The 12,380-nt window shown below is 52.5% G+C and overlaps 1 protein-coding gene across 1 annotated transcript in view; it reads right to left on the bottom strand.

Moving 5' to 3' along the window:
- Positions 1 to 2,032: 2,032 nt before the first annotated feature.
- Positions 2,033 to 12,380, bottom strand: part of LOC122371179 (protein unc-79 homolog) — a gene marked incomplete at its 3' end in the record, with an annotated part of 41,536 nt that continues 31,188 nt past the window's right edge. Inside the window, exons 22-38 of the mRNA XM_043347316.1 lie at positions 11,799 to 11,910; positions 11,390 to 11,562; positions 10,900 to 11,048; positions 10,057 to 10,214; positions 9,535 to 9,719; positions 9,117 to 9,318; positions 8,582 to 8,767; positions 7,641 to 7,736; positions 7,063 to 7,208; positions 6,589 to 6,710; positions 6,112 to 6,340; positions 4,672 to 4,810; positions 4,150 to 4,342; positions 3,743 to 3,830; positions 3,312 to 3,446; positions 2,840 to 2,973; positions 2,033 to 2,202 (exon numbers count right to left, since the gene is read on the bottom strand). Of these exons, the coding sequence (XP_043203251.1) occupies positions 2,033 to 2,202; positions 2,840 to 2,973; positions 3,312 to 3,446; positions 3,743 to 3,830; positions 4,150 to 4,342; positions 4,672 to 4,810; positions 6,112 to 6,340; positions 6,589 to 6,710; positions 7,063 to 7,208; positions 7,641 to 7,736; positions 8,582 to 8,767; positions 9,117 to 9,318; positions 9,535 to 9,719; positions 10,057 to 10,214; positions 10,900 to 11,048; positions 11,390 to 11,562; positions 11,799 to 11,910 (2,617 nt within the window). The remainder of the gene's footprint in view (positions 2,203 to 2,839; positions 2,974 to 3,311; positions 3,447 to 3,742; positions 3,831 to 4,149; positions 4,343 to 4,671; positions 4,811 to 6,111; positions 6,341 to 6,588; positions 6,711 to 7,062; positions 7,209 to 7,640; positions 7,737 to 8,581; positions 8,768 to 9,116; positions 9,319 to 9,534; positions 9,720 to 10,056; positions 10,215 to 10,899; positions 11,049 to 11,389; positions 11,563 to 11,798; positions 11,911 to 12,380) is intronic.

Below are 12,380 nucleotides of genomic sequence, written 5' to 3'. Positions count from 1 at the left end.
AAGGTCAATGACCTGCCGGCTCATTATTTCCACTCAGTTTCTTAAGCGAACAACTGAGCCTAAAGCACGTGCCCTCTACTCGGCGCCGGTCGCGATTCTAATGCTAACCATATGGCGCAGATGAGCACGCGCCACGGGCGCACCCCCGGCCGAATCGTGCCCAAAATTTAATACGACCTGATGAATTACGTGACCCACGAGTGGTAAAAATTTCACCATCCTGCGTCAATTGACGGCGCCGCAATAGCCGTTTTTGGGCGTCACGCCGTCAGCGTAACCCCGACGGCGGACTTTTTAAGATTTATAATAGTAGACTAGAGGTACAGGTTTACGCGATAACTGTATGTTTTGATATGTATGATTAACGGATGCATTAGTTTGGGTGTAGAAACTTGCATTTTTATTGGTATGATTTTTGTAGAAGTGGGTAACTGCTTTTAATTGAACTGTAAAGTATGATGGTGATGCATGCGAGTTCTTCGAGCCCTTTGTAAGTTAAGATGTTACTGAACGCAACCCTACCCTACCCTACCCTACCCTACCCTACCCTACCCTACCCTACCCTACCATACCCCTACACTACCCTACCCTACCCTGCCCTACCCTACCCTACCATACCCTACCCTACCCTACCCTACCCTACCCTACCATACCCTACCCTACCCCTACACTACACTACCCTACCCTACCCTACCTTACCACTACCCTACCCTACCCTACCCTACCCTACCCTACCCTACCCTACCTACCCTACCCTACCCTACCGTACTCCTACCCTACCCTACCCTACCCCACCCTACCTTACCCTACCCTTACCCTACCCTACCCTACTCCTACCCTACCCTACCCTACCCTACCCTACCATACCCTACCCTACCCTACCTTACACTACCCTACCCTACCCTTACACTACCCTACCCTACCATACCCTACCCTTACACTACCCTACCCTACCCTACCCTACCCTACCCTACCCTACCCTACTCCACCCTACTCCTACCCTACCCTACTCCTACACTAACCTACCCTACCCTACCCTACCATACCCTACCCTACCCTTACACTACCCTACACTACCCTACCCTATACTACCCTACCCTACCCTACCCTACCCTACCCTACCCTACCCTACCCTTACACTACCCTACCCTACCCTACCTTACCCTACCCTACCCTACCCTACCCTACCCTACCTAACTCTACCCTACCTAACTCTACCCTACCCTACCCTACCCTACCCTACAATCCCCTACAATCCCCTACCCTACCCTACCCTACCCTACAATCCCCTACCCAACCCTACCCTACAATCCCCTACCCTACCCTACCCTACCCTACCCTACCCTACCCTACACTATACTACCACCGACAGTCCAAGTTTCAGCTAAATCGGCCCAGAAACGGCTGAGATATTGCAAAAACAAATTAATTGTTTTTACTGGCGAATCCCCTTGGCGAGCGGTGCCTTGTGTCGGCCTTCGTTGGCTCTGATGCTTTTCACCATACTCAGTTTTCTAAGCGAACAACTGAGCCTAAAGCACGTGCCTTCTGCTCTGCACCGGTCGCGGCCCCACCACGTGCACACCGCTGAACCCACACCGTCGAAAATTTAATACGACAAATGAGTGCACGCGCTCGACTTGGCATGAAAATTTCACCCCCGTAGCCCTCACCGTTTCCGAGCAATAGCCTGTTTAATAAGTGTTTATGCCGATTCTAATGCTAACCCTATGGCGCACATGAGCACGCGCCACGGGCGCACCCCCGGCCGCATCGTGCCCAAAATTTAATACGACCTGTTGAATGACGGGACCCACGAGTCGTGAAAATTTCACCCTCCTGCGTCAATCGACGGCGCCGTAATAAGCCTTTTAGGGAGTAACCCCGACGGCGGCGGCGAACTTTTTAAGATTTATATAATAGTAGGTAGATATAGATACCCTCAGAATGTTGCCAGCTGCTCCCATCAGTCAGTGCGAGTGGCGCCTCCCTGACTGCACTATTGCATGACTACACAGTTTGTCTCACTCACTGTGTAAGAACGGCGGCGCAGCCTGTCTCCCGGCGGCAGGAGCGGCGGCGGTGGCTGCCGGCGGGTGAGGCGCGGCGACCGGTGGATGACACGCGGTGGCCGGCGGATGGGTCGCAGCGGACACCACAGTCGGCTGAAACATCTCCAGCTCGGCAGTCTCCTCCATCACACTGTAACGGCACGGAGCGGAGGTCAGTTCCTGGGCATCAGAGAGCAAAGCACTGTTAGCAGTTATTGGAATAAGGAATTACTGTATGCCTGGTCTATTCAAATACATTAGCCAGAGGGGTGTGGTAATAACTGGTGTAAGCAAATTGACCACGGTCAAAAATGCATTACCAGAATGCACTTAAGCCAACATTTTGGGATGTTCTCGTTCCTAAGTCGGCTAAGAGCTTCGGTCCAGAAAATAAATTTATCGTTGGCATCGTTGGCATACAGTAAAATACATACCAAACTCGGCCGGTGATAAATTTTCAAGACCTCAGTCCTTACTGATTTTTGAACTCGGCCTTCGGCCTCGTTCAAAAATCCAGTAAGGACCTCGGTCTTGAAAATTTATTTACACCGGCCTCGTTCAGTATTATATAAGACTAGGCGACGGGGAAGTCTGGGAGAACGACGGAGATAAATAGGAATACAGGCGATAGCAAAATAAGAAAAAAAGACAGGAACACAGCATCCCATAATTGCATTTAAGCACCATGCAAGGAGCGCATATACCACAGATGGCTGTGGCGACTTTTGAATAACTACCCCGATCAGTACTGTTCAGTTGGTATATCTGAGCCGCAGCGAGTTGCTTACCTGAAATCCGCCGTCTGTGCCTGATGGCAGACCACCTCAGTCGGCTGAACCACCGTGGCCATCTCCGAGGGGGCCACAGAAGCGGTGACCAGGTCCGAGTTCACAGTGGCCACCTCCGGCGTCAGAGACGTCAGCTGCAGGGCACAGCGGTAAAACACGGGTCGGACCATAGCCAGACGTCAGCTGCACGGCACCGTGCGATACGGGTGCACGGTCAGCGATGGGACAGCGGCGGGACAAAGAAAAACGCTAAATCAAGCAGCTAGTCAAATTATTTACGGAGATGAGCTCACTTTAAGATAAACGTGGTGTCTCAGAGATACAATAAAATTCAGAAGAAACACTGTACTTAATTCATCAGCTTTCCGGCGCCGCAAGTCGGTATGACACCCCTGTCAGAGAGGAGCGCGCAGTGCCCGACAAACAGACAGACCGGCAGACAGTCTGAGGGACGGATGGAGCGCGAGCTCACCTCGCTGGTGACACACACCGACTGTGCCATCTCGGCCACCCCGAGTCCGGTGAAGGGGCAGCTGTCCACCTGGACGGGCTGGACCGCCTGCACGGGCGTCATCTCCTCCAGCGCGTCCAGCTCGACTAAGGAGTCCTGGGGACGACAGACACAGGTCAAGGTAAAGTAACGGCCAGCTCCATCAACGGGGAATCCTGGCGCACGGAAAACGACCAACGCGAGTCTGGGCTGGCGCACGCACTGAGGTAAAGCGACATTCAGTCTCAGTCACAGCCTGTCCGGCCCACATGAACGTCAGGGAGAGGAAGACTTGTACACGAAATCATATCAACAGAGCTTCCTACTGGAATAGGTTAGGGACATGTGATCAGATAGCGCAGTCATGATTCAGCTAGCCACCAGCAGCCGTGACTAGATCTAGTCACACTTACACAGAAGCTCTGGTGTGACGACGGTGTCTTGGGTGACTCTGGGATAGCCTCTAGTTCAGGCTCGATGTCGTTATCCTCACTGCCGTAACTGAAAACAAAAAGCACTGAAATTAACCTGCTATGTTTCATCACGATCTATTAAAAAACTCATTTTTTTCGGAAACCAGCAAAAGAGACACAAATATTCAGACTCCAGGATAGTATTGGTTACAAAAGCTATACTATTTAACGAACACGTGGTCGTGGTGATCCAAAATGAGCCGTGATATTTCTGAGATATTAGTGTGTCCAATCCTGATCATCAACAACACTGGTAAGTCTCCATCACCCCCCGAACGTAGCTCGCTGGTCCGACGCTGCCCATTCCCGCCCCCCAGGCTGTCTACCACTGCCCTTTCCCCGCTCACCAGGCGGTCGGGTCGGGTCGGCCGCGGCGCCAGTCCTCCCCACCGACACTGAAGGACGGCGGTCCTGGCGCCGGGGGAGGCGGCGGCGGCTGAGGCACCAGCTCAGGAGCCAGGGTCGGCCGAGGGGTCACCGGCGGGGTTTGCTCCGCAGGGCCGGGAGGGGAGCCTCCCACACCACTCGGCTGCAGCGAGCCTGTGGATACGTGCGGCCGCGTTAAAGATGGGAACGGGTAGCAGCCGTGAGAGCCTGACGACAAAGTGAGTAGCCGTTAGACGACTCCCGCTTTTATTTTGGGTATCTACATCAATACTGATATCTTCATATTTGTATGTAAAATGTAGACTCCTAAATATGTCATTTAACGACAATATCTAAAAACCTAGCAAACTACGTAGGCAGAAATCTTAAATGAACAACTTATTCGGATAAAATGTATCCCTCCCAGTATATTTCTATGATAAAGGATTTTTGGAATCCCAACATTACAGCCATCCAAACCACTCCACCCGTACCGTACCCACCTATTCTGCTGAGCGGGGCGGCGGCGGCTGCGGCGGCGGCCGGCGTCTCAGCCGGCGGTCGGCAGAGGTGTAGTGTGTTGAGCACTATCTGACAGAGCGCCAGCAGAGGTACGCTGAGTCCCGGGTCACCGTACTGGTACTGTAACGAGTCCGAGCAGCGAGCCTTCTGTTGGTGTGCCGTACCGCCGAAAAGATGGCGGAGGCGACGATCATGGTGGCGATGCAGAAGCGATGCACACCAATTGTCCGATGGTGGGGTGGCAGCAGACGATGGGGTTGGTAGGCCAGCGGCAGCCGGGGAAGCAGTAGCAGTTGAAGCAGTAGCAGCGGTCGGGGAAGCAGTAATTGCAGCAGCGGCAGCACAGCCGTGGTAGCGGTAGCAGTAGCAGCGATCGGAGCATTCCGGAGCGGCGGCGACGTGGACAGTCGTAGCGGTCGCAAGCGGAAAAACAACATGTAACGACAAGTAATTAGCACAGGCGGGCGACAACGTGGCGACCAAAAGCGGACGCGGAGGCTGTAGCACCTGACGTCTTCTATCAGAGCTCAGCGTTCGGCAAAAACAAAGCTGCTCCCGTTCCGTATTGACGGGTAGGAATAAAGCCAAAAATATTCTGCACAAGCACAGACCGCAAGAGAAAATGGTCTTAGAGAGAAAATAGCTCACATAAATGCTTAGAGTAATGCCATGTCACAATACATAGAGTAAAAAAAAACAACAACATACAATCGACGCCATACACAATAAGTCAAACAAGTCAGGCAGGCCGATATAAACAACAACGATACAAATATCTCACAAAAAGACGAGTCACATGCAGCAACAACAGCTGTCTCTGTTTCAAGCGCTGATAGTAACAAACCAGCTGGCTGGCAGGTTTCAAACATCCCCTTATGATAAAATTTAACTAATTGGACTCGAGGGCAAATTTTAGTTTGATCGACGCGGCAAATGATTTAAACTAGAGTGTAAAAACCTTAAACGCCCTGGCATAGCCATGATTTTGGCTTCCACAAGAATGCAAAATCAATGCCACACTATTTCATACCATCGTCTACTTTTGCAACATATTCTTTATAAAGCCCGCAAAATCAGTCCTACCTCCACTCATTTACTATAGCCCAAATCACTGCCCTCCTCATGCAGTCTAAAATCGGAGAGATCTGCAGTCTGCACCCCATCCCGACTGTCCGCCGCACCTTGTACAGAATGGTGAGCAGGGCGGCCAGCCAGTCGTACCTTGTACAGAATGGTGAGTAGGGCGGCCAGCCAGTCGTACCTTGTACAGAATGGTTAGCAGGGCGGCCAGCCAGTCGTACCTTGTACAGAATGGTGAGTAGGGCGGCCAGCCAGTCGTACCTTGTACAGAATAGTGAGCAGGGCGGCCAGCCAGTCGTACCTTGTACAGAATGGTGAGCAGGGCGGCCAGCCAGTCGTACCTTGTACAGAATGGTGAGCAGGGCGGCGAGCCAGTCGTGTCTCTGGCGCTCCTCCAGATGCCAGAGGCTGTAGCTGGGCCGGCCGGGCGCCACGGCCGCCTGCCGGGACGGTGCCGCCGCGTACAGGAGGATCGGCAGACAGAGCGGTACCAGAGCGCCGCCCAGAGGGAAGTTGTAGTCGAGCACGTGCGTCAGCTGGGACAGGAACGCGTTGAATGACGCCTTCGACCTGTCGGTGATGGAGTGACGGTCAGCGTGGAAGGGGGTCTTACAAGTCCGCGGTGTGTCTCCGATCAGGATCATCCAGCCAGAGCTGCAGAGTCGGAGTCGGAGTCGGAGTCGCCGTCAGTCGGAGTCAGCCTTGACAAGAGAACTGAGAACACCACAAAACGTTCTATCAAATCCGACTCCACCGTCAACAGGTATTCCACCGTCACCAGGTATTCCCCATCTTCTCCGACAGGTCCGCTGACTCACCTGAGCCGCGCCGGCGACATGAAGAATGTCTTGTCGGTCTGGTTGAACCCGAGGCTCATGGCCAGGTGTCGGAGGGCCATCTGTTGGCTGCGGCACTGCTGCTTGTCGTCACCGGGTGGCGCCTGCGAGGATAAAAACCGAGACGGTCAGCGTAACGCTGACGGTGGCGGTTTGATGAACAAATAATGGAAAAAGGAACATTTGATGTAGATGTATGTGACCCTTGTATGACCCAAATACCTCACAACTCAACATGCGGTGTCGCTTGTCAGCCAAATTTACTGCTTTAGTCACAAAACACCAGTGGTCTAAAGAGTACGCACAGCTCGGTCGATTCGCTGGCACGCCGTCAATTCTACCTGGTCAGTTTGCTGACCAAAGCCACTGGTTTAGTCTTGAAACACCAGGGGCTTTAAAAAGCGCGCGTAACTCGGCCGATTCACAGGTAATTGGCGGTAACAACGACGGTCCTACCTGGTCGGGCCGAGCCATAAACTTCATCAGCAGGTCGACCAGCAGGTGGGTGGTCTCCCGGTCCCCCTGATCGCTGTCCATGTTGCGATACACGAGGGGCAGCGAGTCCCAGGCGCCCGCCGCCGGCGCCGACGACTTGCTGTTCTCTGCGGGTGCAGAAACGCATACAGTTGGGAATGAAGGCAGGATGAACGTGGATTGAGAAATGACGTAAACAGTGTAGTGGGGCAGCTGATGCTTACTCGATAATGGCGTATGAATTACATTTCAGGCAACAAAAAATAACGGTATACCTGGAACGTTACCCCTTAAAAAAAAAACGAGCGTAACAAACCCTGTAGTACTGAATGGTCTGTTATACTTTGACTAATGCACTCATTTACCCCGCGTTTGCAGTCTCCCGGACGACGAAGATTCTACGTTGTCCCGCCAACAGCCTTCGATAAGCGCGGCCCAGCCCCCGCCGACCTCGAACGGAATTGGCCGGACGGCGTAGAAAGTTTGTCGTCTGGGAGACTGCGAACGCGGGGTTAGCCCGGCATCTGTTTGTAAGCATGAATAGCTTTCACACCACTCACCCGGAGCATGATTCATCTGCGAAATACCGAAACGAGACGCCTTTCTGTTCAGTGCCGGGGCCGAGGCCTGGCGCGGGTAGGTGTGCTTCAAAATGTCTGCAATACAACGAAATAGCATTAAAATCGGTGAAATGACAAGCTGTGGCAAAGTTTAGAAATACGAAAAGGAGAGACAGTTTTTCCTGTCTACATATCAGCCTGGATACTTAAATTACCATCGATAAGATTAGATTAGCTCTTCCTAAGGCTCATCTTTAGCTCATCACATACTTATAAACTTCAATAAAGAAAACGTGACAATATAACTCGTACAAACACAACACAGAGGGACAAAACACGACACAGATGAAAAGATATACACTGCACGGTGCATATTTACAACAATAGCAGTCATCGTAGTTATCGACGATATTTCCTTTTTTACAATCGTGCAACATCAAACAGAGCCTCATTCCTGAGAGCATAAATACAGCATAAGTGTAAAGGAAAGACAATCATCTCCGCCAGCTAAGGAGTCCTTCCGCTCTTTTGTAAGGACCATTGAGAGACATTGCGAAAATCCAGAGTAAAGATATCGGGACTAAAGCCAGTCGGGTAAACACCGTGGTTTCATCGGCTGCCGTCCTGATGGCAGACTCATCCATGATCCCACCGCATCGAAACGGTCCCTTCGACGTCAGCCCGAAGAGGTGCACGGCTCACATACTCGGTGGCCGTTCATTGATCCACAAAAAAAACAATGCGAAGGAAAGTACTTAAAGACTTTTGACTCATGTCCTTTGCTGCAGCTGTCACTACTCACAACGTAAATAAAACAACACATTCAGCTCGTGATCCAACAACAGCCGAACACACCGAGCCAGTACATATCCACACCGACATGCCGCTGCCGCGCCTCCGTGTCACCTGCGTACCGTCTACGACTCTGGGTGCCGTCGTACCGTTTTTATCTGGCCGCGGTACGACCGCCGGCGCAGACATGGCCCGCTTATACGGCCACTTGGCGCCGATGCTAGAGTTGAGCGTGCGCCGATGGCCGGGCCCTGAGGCGGCCGCGGTGAGCGCCTCGTGCGCCCGCGTCAGCCGGCGGATGTACGCCTCGCTGGCGGCGCCGTCCGCCTTCAGGTCTGGAGAAGAGAATTGGCGTCATCGGTGGGTCTAATAGACCCGATAAATGGCGACACGACATAGTAGGAAATAATTTGTTGGGGAAATGATTTCAAAGAGAACTAGTAGAGTGACTGATAGTTCGAGGTTAAGCATAATTATTGAGGCGCGAAGCAAAGGCATGTGAACCTGCATCCCAGCAACTGGGCTGATATATAAACCATTCTACGCATTGAGCTGGAAGATCCAACAATCGCAGTGACTGAAGTATTTATAGATCCCCCATCTCAGTTCCTTAGCAGGTAGATAGCTACTGACAGATACACTGAGATGGCACTGTCACTGCTGGCGGCGGGCGGCCGGACGCACCTTTAGTGATGGGAATGTCCCCGTGTCGCTCCAGCCGTATCTGTGTCTCCAGCACCAGACAGTCGAAGCGACTGTTGAAGAACTCCCAGGAGAGAATGCCGCGCGTCGGCAGCAGGTTGAAGAGCTGCAGCACCGTCTTCAGCACCAGCGGCCGGTCCACGATCACCGTGTCAAACTGCGCCTCCAGGCACATACAGATCGTCTGTGGGGCGCCAGAGCGTGTTTAGCTGCGCCTCCAGACACATTAATGGTTTTCTTGGTCAGACTCAGTGCCAGAGTTCTTCCCTTCCTCTAGTGCCACTCACTTTGCTGCCCAACCAATATGCTGCCTTTGACGCGACATAGGTATTTACCCGCATCGTTACATTACAATACATATATCATCCCTTCCCCCTCGAACTGACAACCCAGCACCCACCCGTATGCCTCCGTCGGGGATGGTCTCCATGTAGAGCTGCACCTTCTGCGCCACGGCCGCCGACAGGTCGTCCACGGCGTGTATAAGGTACGAGAAGACGTGAGCCAGGGACGGCTGCAGCGCCGGGCCGCTGCGGCGTACCACGGACGGCTCCAGAAACCGGGCCAGTACCGTGGCGCGCTCCACTGGAGGACGGGGGAGGGGCGGGGTGGTTAGAGGAAAGTAGAGGAGGCTTCAGCGTTCCGGTACCGCAATTAAAGCGTCACAACCAGACAACACATCTCCAAACACTGCTTATGTCAGCCCACTCTCAGCGACTTTCGGCAAGTTCCGACCGCGACCGGCTATCCAGCCAAAACACAACTCCAGCGCGAACTGCACAGCCGAGGGATGACCAGTGCCTCATTCACCGTCCGCCTCCCTGTATCACTAAGAAATAGCCACCGAGACAGCCTGTCTCAATGACTAAGTCTCTCACTGTCTCAGCGACTGTCTCAGCGACTGTCTCACTGTCTAACTCACCGGCGGTGAAGCGGACCTTCCAGTCGTCGCTCTGGAACTCGTTGCCGACGATCTGCCAGAACACATCTGCACCGCAGGGCAGTGTGATGGCATGGAGCAGCACGGGCACGGCTATCTCCGGGATCTGGGAGTACTCGGCCAGTAGCAGGTCCCACAGTCTAGGGAAAGGGGGGGGGGGATAGGGAACGAGAGTGTCATACGGCTGGATACGGTGTGATTTGTCGTTGATTATTGTAATTGTTGCGAAAAACATCGTGATTAAAATTAGGAATATAAACGCACCATGAACAATCATGGTTACGTCATGATACATCGCCATCAACCATGTCGTTTCTACAAAGCAGACTATCATCTGCTATGAATAAAACGATTCAAAGAAAATTATAGAGGAAGTAATAATAACACGAAATTTGGGATGAATCGAGAAGTGAAACAGACAGACAGATGATACTCACCAGACTCAGATGCAGCAACAAGACAAACTGAAAACAGATGTCAGAGAAACGTGAAATCATGCGCCATAGATATTTTGAAAATAACAATGACAACAAACATTAAACGAAAGCAAAGAGAAATGGTTTATCTAACATTCAGGCAGAAATAAATAAAATGTAAGACATTGAAACAAAAATTCACATTAACAATAAAGACGGACAAAGACTGAGAGCAGACTTAGAGAACACATGCGTATCAAGCAGAGTTTGCAGACACGTCCTATGATACACAGCGCGGAACTTAAAACTTTTTCTCCAGAATCGGCCATTCCAAAACTGTAACTGAACACATCAATACACCACTGAGCGCAGGCGGCGGGTGGATCGCCCCGCAGCGACTCGTAATTACTGTTTGATGACGAGGTTCTCCTGACACCAGATGTGGAAGCCGCGGTGGTCCCTGGCCGCCCGCTGCAGACAGTCAGCGTGCAGCACCAGCAGTCGCAGACAGGCCAGCAGGTGCGAGGTGACGTCCTGGTCGTCACTCTCCTTCATACGCTGCGCAGAGGTGGGGTCAGAATATGGTAGCTCTGGAGGGCTGGATATGGTAGCTCTGGAGGGCGACTTTGTCAGCGTGTCATAATCGGTATCGGGCTCTGCAGGCCTGAACCCGTATACGACACGCTGATGAAGTTTTGTGAATACAATTCGAAAGCTCCGACTCGAACGATTTATTGAGAACAGCCCTCAATAGCTTATGATTTTGCTACAAGTATTTTGGGATGCAAGAATATACGCATCGACTAACCAACAATTTGTAGACAATACCGTTTATACAGCCATATTCTTCAGTTCGCACTTCGCAGGGAAGCAAAGCACGAGGAGATTATTCCACTAACGTTCAGGAGTCCGTAGAGCAGCTGCAGCTCGGGCGGTAGCTCGTCCACGGTGAAGCGGAACCGGCCGTGCGAGGTGGTCCAGAAGTTGTCGCCCTCCTCGATGGTGGGTACCAGCACGGGCTGGTCGTTTTCGCCCACCAGCCGGGCGGCGCACACCTTTACCTTGGCAACCGCTGCCGGACACACGGCCGGGAGGTCACAGGTCAGGTCATGAAAGGGTTGTGGACGGAGACGGACAACGGATGAGTCACGAATTAGTCACGGACGAGTCACGGCCGCATCACGTACGGATCAAGGACGGGTTACGTGAGAATACTCATCACGAAAGAATTTAACGGGGAGATAAGGGCGGTAGGGATAGGAAATGAAACAAATCGCCGAATCACGCCCTCACAGCCAGGCCTCTCACCGATGTCATCCTCTGATATGGTGACGGCCTTGGCGACGGCGCGCACCACGCGCTCGGCGGGGATGCTGGCGGCCACGTCCATTTCAGTCACTTCCTCTGTGGCCATCATGACCTGAGACGCGGGGGAACGGGAGGGTTAGCATACGGTGGGGAAGCGACGGCGAATAATCCCGAGGTTTTGAATGTCTCTGTGAGGAGAGCGTTGAAGGTGAGTTTACTGAGAAGGAAGAGTTAAGATACATTTGGGAGTGGCGCTACTATGGGCAAGGTAGTTGAAACGGCAGCGGGAATGTTCGTAACGGCTGCATGCCGGCAGTATTGAGTGCATGTATGTACGGTGTTGAGTGGTATATGGCGTGTTTTGACGCAAGTACTGTTCGACTACACGCATGGTGTGTCGTTTCGGGAACTAGCGAATGAAGTTTAGTACCGCCGTTCACCGGTGGATGGCGCTAGCTGGTAGTTTCGGCGAAAACTCCGTCTGAGATATTTGAAGGCTTCCCTTAATCCCTTGTTCAAACATGGACCCCGTCAGCCCCGGCAGAGGTATTTGTCCAGTGTACACCGCACCTGAGGACGGGT

Source organism: Amphibalanus amphitrite, unplaced genomic scaffold (assembly GCF_019059575.1).
Source record: "Amphibalanus amphitrite isolate SeventyFive unplaced genomic scaffold, NRLGWU_Aamphi_draft 001213F_arrow, whole genome shotgun sequence".
NCBI classification, from domain to species: Eukaryota; Metazoa; Arthropoda; class Thecostraca; order Balanomorpha; family Balanidae; genus Amphibalanus; species Amphibalanus amphitrite.
The sequence above is the reverse complement of the archived record's forward strand: the minus strand, read 5'-3'. Positions and strand labels throughout refer to the sequence as shown.